Source organism: Ostrinia furnacalis, unplaced genomic scaffold, assembly GCF_004193835.3.
Source record: "Ostrinia furnacalis isolate ACB-3 unplaced genomic scaffold, ASM419383v2 OfSCF1605, whole genome shotgun sequence".
NCBI lineage: Eukaryota > Metazoa > Arthropoda > Insecta > Lepidoptera > Crambidae > Ostrinia > Ostrinia furnacalis.
Window position 1 is genome coordinate 254,546 of NW_021131844.1, and position 23,145 is coordinate 277,690.

At 38.3% G+C, this 23,145-nt stretch overlaps 2 protein-coding genes across 2 annotated transcripts in view; both read left to right on the top strand.

Annotated features, from left to right (window-relative positions):
- The window catches only part of LOC114353087 (Cytochrome P450 6w1), a 43,731-nt gene extending 28,172 nt beyond the window's left edge, over window positions 1-15,559 (top strand). Inside the window, exons 18-21 of the mRNA XM_028304911.1 lie at window positions 9,862-10,083; window positions 11,520-11,620; window positions 12,921-13,089; window positions 14,578-15,559. Of these exons, the coding sequence (XP_028160712.1) occupies window positions 9,862-10,083; window positions 11,520-11,620; window positions 12,921-13,089; window positions 14,578-14,747 (662 nt within the window). The 3' untranslated portion in view covers window positions 14,748-15,559. The remainder of the gene's footprint in view (window positions 1-9,861; window positions 10,084-11,519; window positions 11,621-12,920; window positions 13,090-14,577) is intronic.
- Window positions 15,560-18,207: 2,648 nt separating this feature from the next.
- Window positions 18,208-19,144, top strand: LOC114353081 (15-hydroxyprostaglandin dehydrogenase [NAD(+)]). Its single transcript, XM_028304901.1, has one exon. The coding sequence runs from the start codon at window positions 18,267-18,269 to the stop codon at window positions 19,017-19,019; it is 753 nt and encodes a 250-aa protein (XP_028160702.1). The 5' UTR covers window positions 18,208-18,266; the 3' UTR covers window positions 19,020-19,144.
- The last annotated feature ends 4,001 nt before the right edge of the window (window positions 19,145-23,145 follow it).

Sequence of the window (23,145 nt, forward strand, 5' to 3'; positions counted from 1 at the left end):
CAGGAAAGGCAAAGTGTGTGAAGCAGTACCACTGAATTCCCAACATGCTCACCAATACTTCTGTTTCCTTGGTCCCTATATCTACAACAAGCTTAACAGTACTTTGTCTTTATATCCTCTCCACAAACTAGAATGCAAGAAAACTGTTACACAATGGTTAAAAAATCTGGATTACAACACTACAGAAACCTTATTACGACCTTTACTCTAACTGTAAACTATGCACTAACTTTTAAACTAGTGTACACACCCCAGGTCCAGTCGAGGGAATGCTAGGCTAAATAAAAGCCAACTTCGCAAACAACGGTATATTGTTCCAAAGATAGTCGATTTCATACAAACAGATTTTACTATATAAAGGGCCCTCCGAATACTTCACTTGCGAGAGCTAAGTAAGCACAGCGCCATCTATTGGTAGTTTTACGAACTTTGTTCTTGTAAACACTTGTACATTAACTGCCCGCCAAGGACAAATTGATATAATTGTCCTTATAAAAGAAATTAAAAAAAATNTAGCCGCTTCATCGAGCACGAAGCCGAGAAGTGTGCAAAATTCGCCGCTCCCGAACCGATCTATAGTGAAGACTGTCACCGACACAGCAAACCGCAGAACACCCAGCGTGTATTCCACATTGAAGAAAGGAAGACAGAAAAGAGATCGTCGTGCCCAGTATGTAAGGGCAACCACTCCGTCACCGATTGCCACAGAATGAAACATGGCGATGTCAGCGAACGCTGGGACATGGCGAAACAGAACCGCCTTTGCTTCCGCTGCCTTCGTCCCTGGAATAGAGCACACAGATGCCCAGGCATACAATGCAGAGTAAATGGGTGCAGAAAGACACATCACAGAATATTGCACCACGAAACCGTCGCACCTACAGAGAAAATACACGCAACAGTTTCGCCTACGCACGTCAAAGAAATTGCCGCTACAAACCGATCAGGCGCTAATAGAAATCGAAGCTCATCGCGTAACCGGCGGGAGTTATCGAGAAATAAAAACCAGCGAGAGTCATCGCACCTTCCATACCGGCGGGAGGCTTCGTGGCGTGAAAATAGAATAGAAGAAAAGTATAGAAACTTCGACAACCGCACATCGTCTGTATCACGCCAAACTTCTACAGAAGAGAGAAATTGGAGAACAAAGATTCCAGTACCGGCGGGAGACACAGATCCGCAACATCGTCACCGTAACAGTTATCTTCGTTACCGTTCCACCGAGCAGAGACATCAGCCGTCCTGCTAGCTGTTTTATGCATCGACGAGTCCGTCGCTGCACGGCGGGAGTATGTGCAGGACGACTACAAATACGGCAAACAGAACCCTAAAAAGATAAAAGAAACCGCAGCAATACATATACGCACCTATAACTATAGATAGATATGTAATAAATCATCGGCGCTCGGCAAGTACCAAAAAAGACAGAGACAGCGCGAGCGCGCAAAGGACAGCGATAGCACGCGCGCCCGCGATAACCGCCCTTAGCGCATACGCAATAAGGCTCATATCCGGACGCCTAATAGTTTGTTTACGACTCCCGCGAGTTCGAGTAAGTACTTGCGTATTCCCGAATACGGGCGGACCGCGGGATATTCTAGAAAATAGGCGGGATTTAGTGATATAAAAACAGACTGCCGGGCCGCACCAAGCATAGTCTTCTGAAGTAAACCGAAGAGAATAGTCTCCGATAGTACAGCGAAGAACAGTCTACGCAAGAGTCTCAAGAGCGCATAGTGAAGATAGTGAATAGAACAACGACTACAGCATAGACCTCGGACACCGTATAGCATAGCGACTTCGGATACCGTATTGACCGGACTCCTACAGCGTGTGACATCGACCGCACCGTGTTCACCGTATAGAACGTCACACCGCACATAGTATAGAAGCCACGAGGTACGAAGACGTGGCAACGATCCACCACCGATTATAGTATAGTAGTGCAGCGATTGGAGACACCGTCCAGCGGAGCTTCTACAGTCTACAGTCCACCGCTCTCCGTTTCACCGCATCCGTGTACCTACTCCGCTACGATTACCCGGTCTTCGTAACCGTTCCGTATATTTTTGTGACCGGATAAATAAACAGTCCTGCACAAAACGTTACCTCTAATTAAACTATTAAATTAAATAATAAATTGTAAATACTTCTAAAAATAAACAATTTATTATACCTACCCGTATCTTACCTACTGATATCTCTTAAACCTATAATTGAAAATCTACCTTAATTATAATGTCTAAAACTATTTTTAACTGTCTTGTCTGACGCACCATCTAAAATGGATTGCAAGGTACACTCTACTAAGTACCTCTTTGCATTGCTTAGGACTCAAGATAGGAAGTTGTTGGGTGCAGCAGTTGCTAAACAACTGCGCATACTTGTAATTAGCTGTAGTCTACCCTACAGATAATATTCCGACCTCTTCATTAAATNTGCCACATCATTACATCACCATTTATTACCAAAATCATTCCATCTGCTTCGTGTTAGGTGCAACATAATTATGGTATAAATACTCTGACAGTTTACTCTACTTGGGCTGTATAATTTTGTATTCCTTTGCCAAGGCTGTATAGTTTTGTATTCCTTTGCCGAAGCATAGAGTCAAGTAGTGGGGTATAGTGGTGGGGGCAAGCTGACGTAAGTAATGCTACGCCGGGCGGACGGCACTCTCAGCTCGACAGTCGAGACGAACGGTTGTGCCTTGAAGTCTACTAAGTTATAATTTAATCTTACTTGTGATTGTGCAAATGTGAAGTGAATAAAACAAATAATACTGAGAAGACTTCGTTTGATTCCAATATCTCAGAAGCGGGATAGACTGATATTTGATAAATATCTCGCCACGTCCAAAATCGTAAGTACATTTATAGTTCTATTTTATTTGTTAAAGATTTTTTTTTTAAATTATTATTATTTTACAGTGTGATAATATACATATTTTAAATTTTATAATAATTTTAATATTTCCAACAAATGGCCAATGTTAAATAAAAAGCCCATAACAATGTTTAAGCCTAATTTTAATTGCTGGATATTATGCCACCAAGGCTAAGCTCCGGCAGTATGATATTGGCACATATTATTATTGCTTGGTTAATTATTACATTTGCTTGGGGCTACCCTCTGACAATGTGATGTTAACTATGTGTGTTTAGTAATTTCATTCGGTAGAGGTTATACTTATCATTAAAAAATTGTGTGCATGGTGTAATTATGTAACAGCTAGATAATATCAGAAGTAGGTAACAAATTTTACTCCCATTATGACCTTTTGAGGCTAAGTGATTTGTGTGATCATAATAATGAATTATTTTCCATAATATTTGCTTATTTACGACTCTTTTTCTCTCTTTCTTTTTATATATTTTTATTTGCTATACTTACTAGAGAATAGTAGTGACAGCGTCATAATTTTGAGTTTCAGTTGGTGGTGCCAATGACAGATGGATTCTGATAATATGCAGAGAGAAGCCGAAGCAAGGACTTCACGGCCCCGAACTAGAAGTAGAAGTACTACTACTCGCAGCAGGAGACGTGAGTAGAGCGATGAGCTTGAGCAACGCTCGACTCGTATATTGAGATATTCATCGCGTAACTTGAATGGTGAGCTTGAGCGACATTCAGTTACCCGATCTCTCAGGCGTTTCCATGATCCGAACGAGGAGCATGAGCAACGTTCTCGTCATGGAAACGAGCGAGAGGCGCCTGGACGCTTTCGATGGGACGATGAGCAGGAGCGACGTACCTCGACGGCAACCAGGTGTGATGTTGATGAACCTGGGCGCAAATCGCCCATTTTGAATTTCAACCGGCCGAAAACGGTTGTACGCCGTAATGACTATGAACATGATGAGCGAAAATATTCAAGCAACTATAAGAACGACGATGAATCTCGTGATCCCTCCATCTACCGTACGCAGCGAAGACTGTCAAGATCCAGAATCAGGCGGTCACCAAGTGACACACGAAGTCAGCCGCGGTCAAGGAGTCGCTCCGTGCTCCGTCCGTCCACCTCCCGGTCATCAATACCAAGGTATGAAGATAATCCTAATGATAAGAGTAATATTATAGTTAATCAGTTTGTTGAAGCCTTAAAACAATTGTCAAAATCAGCTAATCATAAATTACCGTCTGTTGCCAATGTCATTCCCGATTTTGATCCACTCTCTAAGACTCAAACTATTCTAAATTGGATTACGAAAGTAGAGGAATGTGCAGAAATATATGAATGGGATGAGCGCGAAATAATTCATTATGCACTACCCAAACTTACCGGCTTAGCAAAGTCTTGGTACCAAAGTTTGCCAACTTTACTTTTTACTTGGACGGAATGGAAATCTAAGTTAGTTGAAGCGTTTCCATGTAGGGAAAATTATGCTGAATTACTTTCAGAAATGTTGTCCTTTAAAGTCAAATACGGAGAGCCACTTGAGCAGTACTATTATGCCAAGCTTAATTTACTAAATAGATGTCAGATATCTGGGAGAAAGGCAGTTGACTGCATTCTTTATGGCATAGAGGATAGGGCAATTAAGCTAGGAGCACAAGCAGCACAATTTCAGACACCAGAACAGGTTCTCAAATATTTAAAAATGGTTAAAGTTGGTCAGTTAAAAGATAAGGATAATGCTGGGTTATACAGGAATAGGAATGATACAAATAAAAGGTCCATCAACACAACTGTGTCATCCAACAAAGTTAATAACGGCAAACCTCCATTAAAGTGTTTTAATTGTGGAGTGGAGGGTCATCCAAGCTTTAAATGCCCCAAGCCTCTTGAAAAATGTAGCAATTGTTTCAAATTAGGTCATAGTACAGTGGCATGTCCCAATATGACTAAAAGTAATACCCAAGTAAACAATAAAGATCCCATTCCTAATGAAAAACAAGTTCTTAAACTAAATATTAATTATAATGACACAGTACAGCATCCCTTTAATAATAATAAAGACGATGCTAACAACAAATATGTATTAACGGCAAAAGTTAATAATAAGCCAATTTCTTGTTTCGTTGACCTGGGCAGTGAATGCTCAATCATGCGAGAGTCCGAGGCCATGTCTTTAGGTTTGAAATTGACTAAAGATAATTTACCTTTTATGCGAGGTTTAGGCAATTCAATTGTTCAGCCAATAGGCAGAGCTTCCGTTAATATTGAAATACAAGGCATTATAGAGACCATAGAGGTATATATTGTCGAAGACGCAGTCTTGAAATATTCCCTTTTACTTGGACATTCATTCACAGAACTGCCAGATATTTTCATTACCAAAACTCCAAGACGCCTGATATTTGAACGAATCAATAAGTCCTCGAAACTATTATTGCTACTCCAACGTAACGTTGAAGTAGGGGTGAACGAAATGCAGGCTGTGCCTGTTTATACTGATTCCCTGTTCAATGGTAAAATTTACATTGATGGCTCGATCCGAGGTACGCCTGAACACGAATATTTTCTTTGTCCTGGCGAATACGATTTAAAAAATGGTTACGGGAATGTTTTGGTACAGAATGTATCTGGTGGTTGTGTTAAATTTCCTGCTAACTTTTTAATTACACGTGCAATACCCATTAACAAAGTAACAGATGTCTGTAACTTAGAAATAGAGCCAGAAGAATCGTTCGAAAAATTAAACGTCAATGAAAATTTAACCAAAAATGAAGTAGATGATTTGAACAAATTATTAAATGAATTTAAGGATTGTTTTTCAACCGGGCTTAAGGATTTAGGTTTTACTAACGTCGCAGAAATGGAAATAAAACTGAAAGATTCCGATCCTGTTGTCTATCGGCCGTATCGTCTGTCTTATTCTGAACGGGTTCTCGTACGCGATATGGTACAAGAAATGCTGGATGCCAATATTATCCGTGAATCCTCATCTCCCTATGCCAGTCCAATAGTTCTCGTTAAAAAAAAGACAGGCGAGAAGCGACTATGTGTAGACTACCGCGCCCTTAACCGGAAAACCATAGAGGACCATTACCCCCTTCCTCTAGTAGAAGATCAACTTGATCAATTGGCAGGACATACTTTCTTCATCTCACTAGATTTAGCCTCTGGCTATTACCAGATCCCAATTTCGGAAGATTCTCAACCTAAAACGGCTTTTGTGACCCCAGACGGCCAATTTGAATATTGCGTATGCCTTTCGGCTTAGTCAACGCCCCGTCAGTCTTTCAGCGCACTATTAATAAGATATTAGCTGAAGCCAAAATTAAATTCGCTCTCGTCTACATGGACGACATTCTAATACCTGCTCATAGTTTTTCTGAAGGAATTGAACGGTTAAGAGAAGTTTTGCAGTTATTAAGGCAGGGTGGTTTGACCCTAAAGTTAAGCAAATGTAATTTCTTTTTGACCCAATTAGATTTTTTTGGTTTTGAAGTTGGACCTAAATGGTATTCGTCCCGGCAATAGGAAAACTCAAGCTGTTTACAACTTTCCCGTTCCTAAAAATCAACACGAGGTACGCCAGTTTATGGGACTCGCAAGTTTCTTCCGGCGGTTCATTAAAGATTTCGCCATTATTGCTAAGCCTTTAACAGATTTATTACGAAAAGACTGTAATTGGAGATGGACTTCTGAACAAGAAAATGCTTTCACTTCAATCAAAACCAAACTACTTTCTCGACCAGTTATTGCTTTGTACAATCCATCTGCTGAGACCCACTTGCATACTGACGCATGTAAAAATGGCGTAGCTGGAATCTTACTTCAAAAAAACAAAGATGGTGTTCTCTGCCCCGTATCGTATTATAGCCGCAAAACTACAGTAGATGAGCAGAAACTCCACGCATTTGAGTTAGAAACCCTTGCGGTTGTAGCTTCTCTACATCGTTTTAGAGTATACTTAATAGGAATTCCGTTCAAAATTTTTACCGATTGTAATGCCCTGAGAACCACATTAACAAAACGAGACTTAATTCCGCGCATCGCTCGGTGGTGGATTCAGTTACAAGAGTTCGACTGTTCGATCGAATATAGACCCGGGGATAAGATGTCTCACGTCGATGCGCTTAGTCGCAACCCAGTAGATCCTGCAAAATCTGAATCTCATGTTCTTGACGTTCTCAACATTGAAACCGATAACTGGCTTAGTACTGCACAGATGGTAGATGATGAGATAGTGTCAATTAAAAAAGCCCTCAGCAGCCCTGATACCGAAAAGTTATTAGATGTCCGTAATAATTATAAATTAAAAAATGATAGAGTTTATCGGATTGTTGACAATAACTTACGTTGGGTTGTTCCCAAAGCCATGCGTTGGCAAATCCTAAAACGAAATCACGACGATATCGGTCATTTCGGATTTGAAAAAACCCTTTCACGTGTTAAAGATGCGTATTGGTTTCCCAAACTACGTAAATTCGTTAAGAAATATGTATCTGCTTGCTTAGAATGCGCGCACCATAAACATGCTGGAGGCTCTCGGGAAGGCGAATTACACCCAATACCTAGAATAGATAGACCCTTTCATACAATACACGCAGATCATTTGGGTCCATTTATCCGAAGTAAGCGTGGTAATTGTTATATTCTCGTAATTGTTGATGGTTTTACGAAGTATGTAAACATACGCCCTGTCAGGAACACCAAAGCAATGACCACAATACGTGTTATTAGGGAACATATCAGCTACTTCGGGGCTCCTGCCAGGCTAATAACCGATCAAGGTTCATGTTTTACAAGCCACGCGTTTAAAAAGTTCATGAAAGATACGGGCATTAAACATATCCTAAATGCAGTTTCCACACCTAGAGCCAATGGCCAGGTTGAACGTTTTAACAGAACGATTTTAGATGCTTTATCCACCAAGTCTCATGGTAGGGACGATAGAACATGGGACGAGTTTCTCCCCGATATTCAGATTGGTATTAATACTACAATTCACAAAACAACAAAAAAAAGCCCATCTGAATTACTCTTCGGATTCAAATTGACAAATCCCTCTGAATGTATTCTGAGCGAAATAATTGATGATACACTAGATGAAACCTCACCTACAGACGTAACCTCAATAAGAGAGGACGCCTGTAAACGTATAGAAGTACAACAGGCTAAAGACAAAAAACGTTTTGACAAAAGGAGAAAGATTAGTGCGAAATATTGCGAGGGGGACTTAGTGAGAGTAGAAAGAGACGTAACTTCAAATGATGGGAAATCTAAAAAGTTAGTAGCCAAATTTCAAGGCCCTTATCGTATTTGCAAAATATTACCGAACGATAGATTTGTTATAGAAGATACTCCGCTAACACGGAAGAATAACAGGCGCTATGAAACTATAGTAGCTATCGATAAAATTCGCCCGTGGATGAACCTTAACACAGACTTAGGAGGTAGTAGTAGCGATTCTGATGATGACCGTAGCTTGGACAGTGGAAACTCTTCGGGATTGGCAGATAAAAATAGTGCTTAATATTTTTGTAGGTATAATTTTGATCATAATTATTGTTTAGATCTCATTAATACATGCATTTGGTACAAATGGTATAATTTGTGTACCTACAAAAAATTAGGATTATTATTAATTAATAAGTATTTACACTTTATAACGACACTTGTTTTATATTTTCTATTTGGCTTCTAATTCCATGTAAATGGAACAGGAATTATATTCTGTCGTCTTAATCAATAAATAATGCGAATAATTTTGATGAGTATAGTTATATTCTAGCAAATCATTTGTGTTTAACTGAGTACTCTAAAATACTTTGTATAATGATTTCATACTTATTACAAATTATTAGTCACCTATAATAGTAAACTATATTTAACGAACATAATTTATTATTTGTAAAATACAAGGCTCATTTTATTGCAAATGAAATAATTTGATTTGATTATTATGATTTGTAAACAAAGTACCTATGCGTTGTGATTATCTATTACTGGTAAGCATTTATTCATGTATACTTTAGTTTATATTTATTTCATGATTTATTTGCTAAATATAAATAAGATACTAGGTATGAGGACATACCGCTTGTCTGATGGCCGAGCTGTTAGGTGCAACATAATTATGGTATAAATACTCTGACAGTTTACCTCTACTTGAGCTGTATAATTTTGTATTCCTTTGCCAAGGCTGTATAGTTTTGTATTCCTTTGCCGAAGCATAGAGTCAAGTAGTGGGGTATAGTGGTGGGGGCAAGCTGACGTAAGTAATGCTACGCCGGGCGGACGGCACTCTCAGCTCGACAGTCGAGACGAACGGTTGTGCCTTGAAGTCTACTAAGTTATAATTTAATCTTACTTGTGATTGTGCAAATGTGAAGTGAATAAAACAAATAATACTGAGAAGACTTCGTTTGATTGCAATAATCCTGCTNGACCACTTTATGTTTCATTCCATACAACGAAAATGGAAAATATTTTTTTCCAGTCAAACTATTGGTTTTAGAGAAAAACTTGTGAAGCATTTATTCATCAGAATAACGTAACCTATCGATAGGTATTTTTTTCAAATAGAAATTGTGAAAAAAATCGCTATGTCCATAAATCTCAATTTCGCTCCATAGTGTGGCGGAGGAAATACATGATTTAGCATGAATTATCATGAATAATAACTACTTATTTACCTCTCAGTGTCTTGAGGCAACTTAAAAAAGTACATTCTGTGTTTTTACTGCACATATTTAGTACACCATTTTCTTTATTTTCTTCCATCATACACAAGAATACGCGTGCGTGAGTCAATGTTCGCTCGTATGTGAGGCCTTGTCGAATAGTATCCTGTAGGTGGGCCATCGTGCGTGTTTTGTTTTTGATGTAAACTCGCGGAGATGAACAGGCCTGGTTAGACCTTTATCTTACTTGAAATAAGAAATTTAAAAAAACACCACCCGTTTTAGATTGGAGCGATTCAGACCTGGTGTCCCAAGCGGTGTTGTTCCTGATCGCCGGCTTCGTGACGGTGTCCACCGAGCTGTCCTTCCTCCTGCACGAACTTGCCGCCAACCCTGAGGTCCAGGAGAAGCTGGTGCAGGAGATCAGAGAGAACGAGGCGCAGAACGAAGGACAGTTCAACTTCGAGTCCATACAGAAGATGACGTACTTGGATATGGTTGTTTGTGGTTAGTTATATTTTGAGCATTAATTTGAGCTATTACACAGTGATGAATAATATTAGATCATTAGTAATCCACAGAGAACTGCTACAGTCTCGTCTTCATCCACAAATCTTTAAAAATACAATATAGGTAATCATCTTGAGCCTTAAAAATAAATTATTCCCTGCTTTTGACCTGCTGCCAAAATAAGACATGAATCGAATTAAGTATCAAAAGCCTATGGTAGCACACCAAGGTTCGGTCCTCAGTAACAACTGAGGACAAAAAAGTCACAAGATAAAAGCAGTTTTTCCCCCACTCTTATGTAGATATGGATGTTTACATATTGCTGTTCTAATCTACCGTTTCAACAACGCGGGTAAAAGTCCTGATTACGTGCACCAAATCATACTTAATGGCATGAACATAAACCGCGTAAACAAATTTAAATACCTAGGACACTTTCTTACCGACGACCTTAAAGACGATGTAGACATCGAAAGGGAGCGTAGGTCACTAGCTGTCCGGGGTAATATGCTGGCCCGCAGATTTGCTCGTTGTACTGCTAACGTTAAAATCACGCTTTTCAAAGCTTATTGTCAAAGTTTTTACACGGGAGGTCTGTGGGTCAACCATACCAAGAAATCTTTAGATGTCCTACGTGTCCAATACAATAACATCTTCAGGATGTTGTTGCGGCTGCCGCGCTACTGTAGCGCATCGGGGATGTTTGCGCAACATCACACCGACGGCTTTCACGCTGTCCTCCGTAAGAAGACAGCATCTCTGATAAGCAGACTGCGTGGCAGCGGCAACAGCATTCTGAAAACGGTGGCTGACAGATACACATCACCTATGTGGAGATGTTGGGTGCGGAGGGTGATTATGTGAGAAGACACTTGTGGCATAGTCACACTCGGCGGCTTTCAAAATGCCTACAATTATTAGAAAACCAAACACTTTACTAACATTACTTTTAAGATTATAAATTGTATCCTACTAACCACTATGAACTGTAAAATTGTTTGAAATAAACGTCATTATTATTATTATTATTATAGCTGCTTTGTCTCCTGATTCCTAAAAATATTTTTTGTGAGTCCACATTTCGATTACATTCGATCAACATGGAAAGCAGGGGGAGGCCTATGTTCAGCAGTAGACGTCCTTTAGCTAAAACGATGATGATGATGAGATGATGATGATGATGACGAGTCCAAATTTATGGTTTTTATTATTTATTTTTTTACTCTTCTTTCTGTTTTTGTTAAATAGCGCTGCAAAAAGGCACCCACTGAAAATCAGTGTCTTGGCAGTCACACTGTCAAGATATTACTGAGTGGGTGACCTTTTTTGGCAAATAAGTAATTTTTTTTTATGTATGTCTTTGTTCCCTGAATATGTTGTTGTCAAAATAAAATTATTTTCTTTCTTTCTTTCACATTTACCGACGTTTCCAGAAACTCTGCGTATGTGGCCCGCTGCAGCGATGATCGACAGGGTGTGCGTGAAGGACTACAACGCTGGGAGACCCAACAAGCACGCCACTGAAGACTTTGTGGTGAGCTCATTACTTGTGCTGCCAGTTGGCAATGGTGGTGGCAAACATTTAAAGTAAACACACAAAAGGCGGAAAGGTTCAGAAAAGAAAGCCATAATTAAATTCATGATAATTAAGTCACTTACTATGGGCCTCATAAGAAGGCTCAAGGTCACCCAAAGGGCGATGGAGCGTGCTATGCTCGGAGTCTCTCTACGTGATCGAATCAGAAATGAGGAGATCCGTAGGAGAACCAGAGTGACTGACATATCCCGCAGAATCGCTAAAATCAAGTGGCAGTGGGCGGGGCACATAGCTCGTAGAGCTGATGGCCGCTGGGGCAGAAAATTTCTTGAGTGGCGACCACAAGCCGGAAGACGTAGCGTGGGCAGGCCTCCCACTAGGTGGACCGACGATCTGGTGAAGGTCGCGGGAGGTGCCTGGATGCGAGCGGCGCAGGATCGGTCTTCGTGGAAATTCTTGAGGGGAGGCCTTTGTCCAGCAGTGGACGTCTTTCGGCTTAAACGATGTAGCCAGAAGACGTAGGGGATGTGGGCAGGCCTAGGCTTCCACTAGGTGAACCGACGATCTGGTGAAGGTCGCGGGAAGAGCCTGGATGCGGGCAGCGCAAGACCGGTCGTTATGGAAATCCTTGGGGGAGGCCTTTGTCCAGCAGTGCATAGACATCATTTGGCTGAACGAACGAAGCCACGATAACTCAATGATGAAAGGTTCCGACTGGCTGACTCGAGATCCAAGGAACGCGGATTCGAACTCCACCATCGCTGGACTATTGTGGTGAACCCATTCGTAGCACAAGCATATTTAGCCTATCTACCATAAAGGGTTAACGGGGCTATAAAATTATTAATCTTCTAAATATATAAAAGGAGAAACTGACTGACTGACTGACATATCAACGCACAGCCTAAACGGCTACACGTAGGCATTTGTAATTTAGAAGGGACATAGCTTAGGTACCGTAGAGGTGCACTAAGAAAGGAATTCCCGAAATTCCCACGGGAACGGGAATTAGCGGGAAAATCCTTTTGTATGAAAACGCTTTAGACGCTTGAAATTTGGCATGCGGGTATCTTAGTAAACTTAAAGCTTAGTTACAACAGGATATTGCAAAATTCCCACGGGAACGGGAGTTAGCGAGAAAGAACATTTGTATGAAAAAATCTAAACCCCGCGTAAGATAGATGAAGGGGGTAAAACGGGATCCACGCGTACGAAGTCGCGGGCGGCCGCTAGTATTCTATAGAACAATAATTACTAGACCAAAGCTGCGCTTTACTTTAGTGATTTTTTTTTTCAGGTAAAAAAGGACGAAGTTCTTACTATCCCAGTGTGGTCTTTCCATCGGGACCCGCAGTACTTCCCAAACCCGGAAAAGTTTGATCCTGAACGCTTCTCAGTGGAAAATCGTCACAAAATCAAACCCTTCACATACATGCCATTTGGAGTCGGCCCTCGAAACTGTATTGGTAAGAGTTATGATTAAAGAATTCATACCCAAGTTGAATGACAGACAAACAACTCAGTATAAATTACTTATCATGAAAATAAAATCTATATTTTGTATCTTTAAAGTGCTGAAGTATAGGCTGATAAAGATAAAGATAGATAAAGATATTTTTATTTATCAGAACATGTGTGTGACAATATTGCAATACTGAAATATATTTTTGGTGTTAGTAGGCTGAGTTGCACCATTTTACTTTAACTTTTAACAAACTTTAAAAATCTTGCAAACTCCATAAAAATGCACAGGGTATAAATATTATTACTGACGGGATTGCTACTAGTCCAGTCAATGAATGCTTTAACGACGGTGTAGAGAGAAATCCATGGAACACAATTTCTGACCTCGGGAATTTATTTAGGAGGACTAGTTAGGAGGTGAACATAGCAAAAGTCCCCGCCCTTAGCCCTTGAGCCGGCGGAGAGAGGGGGGTTTAAAGGTACCACTTTTCGGTTTTTCGCTTAATCCTCGGAAACTATGCGTCCTAGTGACATGGCTACTATGAACCAAAAAAAGCTTAATCAAATTGCTACAGGTGAGATAGCAAAGTTTTTCTATAGCTTGTATATTTTTCGCGGCATCTGCTCTAGAAAGTCTGTAATATTGGAAATTTCATTTCTGTCTTACATGTTCCCATCAGGAGAAAATAGACTAAATAAACATCGAGCAAACATTCTAGACATGCGAAAGCATGTTAAGCCTAGTTTCAGGGAGGGGACTGCACCGTGCGTATATTTAGACGAACCACTTGGAGCCACTTTTGACTCTTCATCACTCAAAAACTACTGTGCATTAACACTTCAAATTTGGCTCATGTGTTGAGACTTGCAAGATATACATCAGCTTCAAATTTCATAAATATACCTCAAACGGTTATTTAGGTATTGACGTTCAAAAATGGCATGGCGGAAAACAAGGTCAAATATTGGAAAAAAATAAATAAATACAAAAATATCAATTAAAAAAAGTAGCTCACTTAGGGTCAAATAAGTGAACTTGTATTCTTAAAATGACCTTACCTATACACCCTCGAAGTTTGTCTAACCTTCCGCCAAACACCCTGTATAATGCACAGGTTATTGTTATAGTTACGGTTAAAGTAAGTTGGTGCAAAAACCTTAGTCAACAACCAACTCACCTGTTTCAAACTTAAAATGTGTTTATTTATTTTTTTGTTACTAGTATAAAGTGCATTTACAACGCCATTTTAACTTCAAGCCTCGTACTCCAGTCCCCAAGAGACAGGTGTAACCTAGTTTGGGGACCACTAGCAACACTAAGTTGTAACCTTGGTTAAATAAAGGATTTATTCATTCAAAAAAAAAAGTAAGACCAAATCATGTTGCTCTGTAATATGTTTTCACACATATTTATGTAAATAATTATCTTTATCTTTGATCGTTATTGGTCATTGAGCTCGAAATACCTACAATTTATCTTCCTCATCCAGGGTCACGGTTCGCCCTGTGCGAGGTCAAGGTCATGGTGTACCAGCTGCTGAAGACCCTGGAAGTATCCTTGTGCAGCAAGAGCTGTGTGCCGGGCCGCCTGGCGGCTGGCAGCCTGGAGATGAAGATGAGTGGCGGATTCTGGCTCAGAATCAAGATGCGCCAACAATAATAAGCTTAAGGATTAAGATAGAAGAGAATAGAACAATAGATATCGTGTGTAATGGTTAGTGGTGTACCATCATCATTTCAGCCAGAGGAGACCCTAAGCCAAGACCGAGAACATGAGCCTCCCCCAATTCCATATTGACCGGTTAGTAGCTGCCTTTATGAAATATCACTTTTGGTCTAAAACAGTTATCTGTCTGCCGCTGTGCAACGGAGTGAAATCCGATATTACAAGAAAGTATATTTCGTGTTACTCTTACGGTCTTCTGCTTTTTGTTGCGAGCTCCGAGACGGTAGTATCTGGGACTACTCAAGTCATTGGACTCCAAACTGTAGATCCTGATTATACAGGAGTTGCAGTGGTGAGAAAGAAAGGTGAATTAGTCCCGGTAACGTATGTATTGGTTAAGACTCGATATTTTTTACAACTCTTATGCCCTTTTTCACCATCAGTCCCTATTTTTTAAGAGACCCCTATAAAAATAAAATTTCTGTTAAGTGTTACCTAAGGGGTCACTTACAAATTAGGGATTGATGGTGAAAACGGCCATAAGTATTCTACTTCAAACACCTCAGATAGATATTCTCCCAATGAAACAAAGCGATATTTAGTTATCAGGTAGTTTAAATTGCGTAAACTTTCCTAAATGTTATCAGGAAGTGATGACCTATACTTTTTGTCTTCTCGTCTCATTAAAAGATAACCGAACATTATTATCTGAAACATTATTTTTGGCTAGTAAAATGTATGTGTGGTTGTAATGATTTAATATGTAAACCCCTTTTTATTGGCGGTATGTTTAACGAACCTATAACATATCGCCCATTAGCGACGACACTGTGACATCTCGACATATACGATTTTTTGTTTTACCGAAATTCTGAACCGCGATCTTGCGTTCTTTTATCTCCAAAAACAGGGTATTTGTTACTCCAAAAACAACAATACTATGAGAGAAAGAGACAAAATATTACGTTATAGCGCTGGCTCGTTCGGCGATCTAGTTGGCTTCGACACTGTGACAGTTCAGTTGCCACCTGCGCTTTGAGATGTGAGATGCTCTTCGTTTTTAAGAAAAAGTGACATCTCGAGGATACCGCAGTGTTGATGACAAAGGTAAGTTTTTAAAATATTTTTATTTTATTCGACAATGTGGCACGTCATACTTATCACAGTGTTCTTCTAAAACAAAAAGCAAAGTAAAAGATAAATTATTTATATGTCACGTTATTCTTGTAAGAAAATCGAAGTATCATCGGGACATCTTAACTAGTAACGTTGTAGATGATGAAAATTTTTCCTATATTGGAAATATGTTGTAGGTCATTTGTTGATGTTCTGTTATTGCAGAATACATGTTATTGAAATTGAATGGTATGTCTACTTGTCACGTTGTATACGCTAAACAGTAATACTAAACTCCAGATATCATTACAGATGGGGACTAGCAATGCAAAAAAGCAAAGGTTAACATTTGTGGCGATACACTGCCTGAAGGAATTCCACAACCTAATCCGACAACATGACTAACAGCGCTATACTAGTTCAAATACTAGAAATACAGTGCAAATAAAACACACTTACACGACTGTCTGTTTTTACAGACACAACAAGCAAAATATTTTATATTATCTTACAATAGCCTTAGATTAGCTTAATCTAAGACGATAGCTAACAAAATTATCTATTAGTAGAAGTATGCTAGAATAGCAATGCGTTGGATGACCCCAGATATATATTTATTTATTATTATGTAATTATTCAATGTTACTTAGCTGTATTTGCTATCTTTTGCTTTCTGCAAAAAAAGGTATTTTAATGTTTTAATATAATTACAGATCATCAGCAATTGATGGAATTTTATCGCATCTTGCCCAAATTTACTTTGGCGGGCGCAACATTGTTTTGTATAATAATATTGCAATAGCTATAACTATTGCAGAAAAACTACGCCAATAAAATGGCTACATTATTTATAAAATAATAGTGGTTGTTATTTTTCACTATTAATACATTATTTAAATATCTTTTGTAAATTTAATTTTAAATAAGTATAAAAAATTAAAAGATCCTAAAAGGTACCAAAATGTCGCTTTTTTGCCATTTTATGCGCCGGAGACGGCGATTTTTGCGTTGATAGTTTTAGGATTAAATTGTCATAACTAGTCTGTTAAAAACATCTATTTACTAACCTAGTAGGTACCTTCAATTTTTTTTCTGCATACGTAGGTACATACTTAGTACAGTTTCTCTTACTGTGTTTTTTGTAGTAGTTTACGAGATTTTACTTTTGAGAGTTTTTCGTTTATTTTGATAAGTATTAGGTTTTAGAATAAGAAAACTTAGTGTGAACTTAAATTTTGTATGTATACAACTGTCTGTCTACTTAGATAATATTTTTATTAGTGAAATTTAACATGGCAAAGCGAAATATTCAACTGTTCCAATAATTACCTCATTTTTACTGATTGTAATGTTAGTAAAATAAAAAAAAAATTTTCAAGATCAACGTTTTAACTAAATAATGACTTATATAAATATATTTTTTTATATCATCTACAACGTGACAACTGAACTTGCCATCTTCAAAATATTATTTTTTACTAGAATAACGTGATAAGTTGTCTCTTTTTTTATCAATCGCTATAATTTCATCAATTTAGACGCAAAGTTATGTCTTACTATAAATATTTAAATTTATTAATAGTTAATCTTTAAACGTTTCATACACAATTAGATAATCCTAACCTTATTTTAAGAGTTATGGTCATTCAAAAGTTTAAAAGTCGATTTCTGTAAAACCACTGTTTTTGATATATCACATTGTCGTCGCAAATGGACGATATTGTTTTGAAGTAAGGAATGCACAATCATAAATAAAGCAATATGAGTTAGAATACCTATTCTGATTTAATGAGCGTACGGAACCACCTACACGACCTATTTAACATTCAAATTACTTCTCATTGCGATTGCATAGATGATAGATAATTGGTACTAATATAGATTCCTCCGCGGCTCTACGTACAAATATAGTTATTCGGTACCCTAAGCACGAAATTAACTCTCGTAATCGTATAGTAATCGTTTTATCTTAAAAGATCGCAGCTGTGCTGTTCTGGTTTTCATACAAAATAATCGATTACCATTACTATAACGGGAACGATATTTATTCGTGCTTAGGGTACCTATTGATGTTATTTTATAGTTATTAATTAGATCTTATTTACAGTAAAGACATTAAGATAAAGGTGTTAAATTCTATCAATGTTGTTAACGTGATATTATTATTGTATGATGGTGGTGGTGGTGATTGTGAGAAATAAACGATATTATTAGTGTGATGCAAGTTATTTGTGTCCATCTCTGACACTAAATCTACATCTCCTTATCATTCAAGACTTAAACAACAAGTTCTGGTTCCAACTAGATTGTAATTATCGACAGCTATATAACCTAAAGAGTATGCTTGCATTACAGCATTCTCACTTATGCCTCGACCACGACCGCTAGCTAAACAAAATGGTGAACGATTTGAAAAACAAAACCGTCGTGATCACCGGGGGGGCCCAGGGCATCGGGCTGGCAACTGCCGACAAGTATCTGGCCAAAGGCGCCAAAGTGTGTATCCTAGTTGACATTGACGCCAAGCATGGGGCCACCGCAGTTAACGACCTCAACGGCAAATACGGAAATAACCGAGCCGAGTTCATCAAGTGCGACGTCACCGCCGACCTTGAAGCAGTTTCAAGCAAAATCTTCAACAAATACAAGACTGTCGACGTCCTCATCAACAATGCTGGGATCCTCAACGAGCACAACCTGAGGAAAACTATTGAAATCAACGTCACAGCGCTGATGGAGTGGTCAGTGAAGTTCTTCGACCACATGAGAAAGGACAACGGTGGGAAGGGAGGCACCATCATCAACTTGGCGTCCATCTACGGCTTCAGAGTCGACCCGTTCCTGCCTATTTACCAGGGGTCCAAGTTTGCAGTGATGGGCTACACGCGCAGTCTTGGCCACAAGTACCGGTGTGAGCGCTACGGCGTGAGAGTGGTGGCCGTGTGTCCAGGGTTCACGGATACCATCTTGACCACCGGCGTGAAGGTGAGGGAAGACCAGATAATGCAAAAGGATTTCGAGAAGATGCTGGAGGCGACCCCTTGGCAGCAGGTGGAGGACGTGGCCAGGGCAGCGGTGGATGTCTACGAAAAGGCTGAAAGTGGAACTGCTTGGCTCATTGAAGGATCCAAACCCATTGTTGAAGTTTGATCGTTTATTTTCTACGGAAAATTCATCTTCGCCTTTCAAGCATTTCCAAATATCTACATAGTTTATGATAACTTAGGTAATTATTTGTTTCAAATCTATAGGTTTAAATTATAAATGGTTAATTAAAATATTGTTCTTTATTTATTTGTTTATAAATCGTTGAAAGCTGATCAGCAAGCAAGATATAGCGTTTTTTTATTGTGGAGTTTAATATCAGCTCAATAGAGCTCATTAACAAAATAATGATAACGAGTGAAAGGTCATAATTTTTCCATTGCAAAAATTATCATTTTACATTACCTGTATCTAGTTACGCAGCCGATTTGGCACAATGATTAAGACTTTACGACTACACCAGAGGCCGCAGATTCGATTCCCGGATGATGCAAGCATTTTAACTAAAAATTAAATAGAGATGCAATCATTTCTTTGTAATGAACATACATTTACTAATCTAGCTGTGTTTTATATCATTATAAATAATGCACCGACTGCTATTTACAAAAAATATTATTTAATTATTTTGTATTAGACACTAAGTAAAATTTCTTTTTTACATCAATTTTCATTTTATGTAGTACTAGCGGCCGCCCGCGACTTCGTGCGCGTGGATCTCGTTTTACCCCCCCTTCATCTATCTTACACGGTTCAGATTTTTTCATACAAATGTTTTTTCCCGCTAACTCCCGTTCCCGTGAGAATTTTGCAATATCCTGTTGTAACTAAGCTTTAAGTTTACTAAGGTACCTGCATGCCAAATTTTAAGAGTCTATCTTACGCGGTTTAGATTTTTTCATACAAATGTTTTTTCCCGCTAACTCCCGTTCCCGTGGGAATTTTGCAATATCCTGTTGTAACTAAGCTTTAAGTTTACTAAGGTACCTGCATGCCAAATTTCAAGAGTCTATCTTACGCGGTTTAGATTTTTTCATACAAATGTTTTTTCCCACTAACTCCCGTTCCCGTGGGAATTTTGCAATATACTGTTGTAACTAAGCTTTAAGTTTACTAAGGCACCTGCATGCCAAATTTCAAGCGTCTAACTTAAGCGGTTTAGATTTTTCGTACAAAAGGATTTTCCCGCTAATTCCCGTTCCCGTGGGAATTCCTAAGTATCCTATAACCTGCCCAGGAGTATGAAGAATAATTGTACCAAGTTTCGTTAAAATCCGTTAAGTAGTTTTTGTTTCTATAAGGAACATACAGACAGACAGACAGACAGACAGACAGACANAATACATGTTATTGAAATTGAATGGTATATCTACTTGTCACGTTGTATACGCTAAACAGTAATACTAAACTCCAGATATCATTACAGATGGGGACTAGCAATGCAAAAAAGCAAAGGTTAACATTTGTGGCGATACACTGCCTGAAGGAATTCCACAACCTAATCCGACAACATGACTAACAGCGCTATACTAGTTCAAATACTAGAAATACAGTGCAAATAAAACACACTTACACGACTGTCTGTTTTTACAGACACAACAAGCAAAATATTTTATATTATCTTACAATAGCCTTAGATTAGCTTAATCTAAGACGATAGCTAACAAAATTATCTATTAGTAGAAGTATGCTAGAATAGCAATGCGTTGGATGACCCCAGATTTTTATTTATTTATTATTATGTAATTATTCAATGTTACTTAGCTGTATTTGCTATCTTTTGCTTTCTGCAAAAAAAGGTATTTTAATGTTTTAATATAATTACAGATCATCAGCAATTGATGGAATTTTATCGCATCTTGCCCAAATTTACTTTGGCGGGCGCAACATTGTTTTGTATAATAATATTGCAATAGCTATAACTANATAAGTAGGTATAGATATCTTCTTAAATCCGTATTCATTAGGGGACAGTTCTTTTCTAATTTAGTGGCCACATCCATAACTGAGTACCTTCTAGTAAAAATAATAAAATAGTTACGACTAAAAGTTCTGAAATGGCTCCGAGAGTTTCTAATAACTCAATTTAGCTACTCACCGTCAATCAAAAGTTGGAATACATTGTCAGTTTATTTTGTTCAACTAATTAGAAGGCATGTTCATTAGTTATCTCAAATGCTAGCTGATTTTGAATTTCAAGGTAAGAAATTATATGAAATCACCATAATATCAAAATCAATAGGTATATTGTTAGTACATGTAGTTAAGACTGTATTATGTATGTACCTATACCATTATTATAGTACAACATTTGTACGCAGTCAAAGATCACGAGTTTAGAATAACATTGATATGAATAACTTTAACTACGAAAGACATTCTGACTAGTTGTCTGTGTGTCACATTTTCACGTCTAAAGATTTAAATCTAAATAAAAGATTAACTTTCTTTAAAAAATACTTTACGGGAACTAATATTTATAATTACTTTCATGGACCTGTTATAGGTCCATGATTACTTTATTGTATACGTTGATTGCATACTTTCTATGCCAGACTGAAATGCTCACGAACGAATCTGCGTCAGAAGCTAGTATTTTCAGAATAGGTACCTACATTTAGAAAATGCAAGATCCAAAACTGAACATGAAATTCAAAGGCGATATGAATTGTCAAATGAACGAGACGTCAGATGGAAAGAAGGTTCAGTGATTGATGAGCCAGATGACCTGCTTCCAGAGACGTCATGCCACTGTCGCAGACGGCTGAGGCTGTAGACACCGTTTTTGTAATAAATGGAAATTCGGCGGCTGCATTTGAGGCATGAAAATTTTACAAATGAATTTTTCTTTACTAATTTCACGTATTAAAAGACTCATGAAATCAGAAAACTTTTAAAAAGGACAATGAAATAAGAGACAAAACTAATTACGTAGTAACCTCAAGTTTGGGTGGTAATTTCTATTCATATTTTTTATAACTTACGATTACATTTTGCCCTCTAGACGCAGGATGAGAGAGACAAGTGAATCAAGGAAATACATTTTTGAATTACTTTGCGACAGCATAAAATATATGCATCTTGATGTACCCACGTATGTAACTTTGTAGTTTACACCTGAATTCACTTGCACCCTTTACCGCACCCAAGTTGCTAAGTCTGAAAGTCGGTGGTCTGCGCGATCATAATGAGAGCATTGTGGCGGCGCGAGGACAGGTGGGGATGTGGCTAAAAGCTTTGCAACATTAGTTCCCATCAACTGCGGTGGAGACTTACCGTCTTCGGGACACACGGGTGTGAGGGACCGACAACATGCGCATCTACCTCATGCGGTCGCCGAGTGATAAATAAATAATCTTATTTATGCGCCACCCAAACAACAAGAAACACAAGAAGTAGAAGAAGAAAAATGGTGTAATTTTATTTGTATGGCCAAAAATTAACCGACAAATTATTACCAAACTTTTGCAGAAGGGATAAAAAGGTGAGGAGATAGATATGTTTTTTAAAGAGCATGGATGGGAATACTAAAGCAAAAAATTTATTTGTACGAGTACGTAGTTATTTTATCACATTATCCATTTCAACCTTTCTTCGAGCTTTTTCCCCCTTTCGTCGCTCGACAAGCACCCTTTCCGTATTCTCTCCCGTTTCGGATCGTAAACCGGCTCGCACAAACTTCTTACACTTTTATTATGCTATGTTTGTGTATGTTCCCACAGGGATTTTTGCCGTAATTTTAAAGTTACACGGCTTACGGCATTAGCGGTGTGATGGCGCAAAGTGCCCGCCATTTTGAGTTCTCGCCTACATAAAGGCACAATAGAACTTTGTTCAGTACATTCATACAGACTTACTTACTTCTTTTCACAGTGACACTGTGTATTTTATATTTTTTAAAGTTTGCATATTATTATCACACATAACTTTAGTATTATAACTAAAATACCTAGTCGTAAAAGGTATTCCACTAACACACATAATCCCAAACTAAATAGAATATTTTTTTCTCAAAATTCTTAATTTGTGTTTTGTCACTTTATTGTGTGTTAACAAAAATAGTAAGTAATGTAGAAATGCATATAATTTAAATAATAGGTAATGTAGAAAAGCACATAATTTAAATACCTATACCTATGTAAGTAAGTTAAAGTTTAAGTAAAACTTTAGTTTGTTTTTCGAGTTGCTTTTTATCTTTAGTGCAGACTGATCTTACCGTATCCGATTCTGT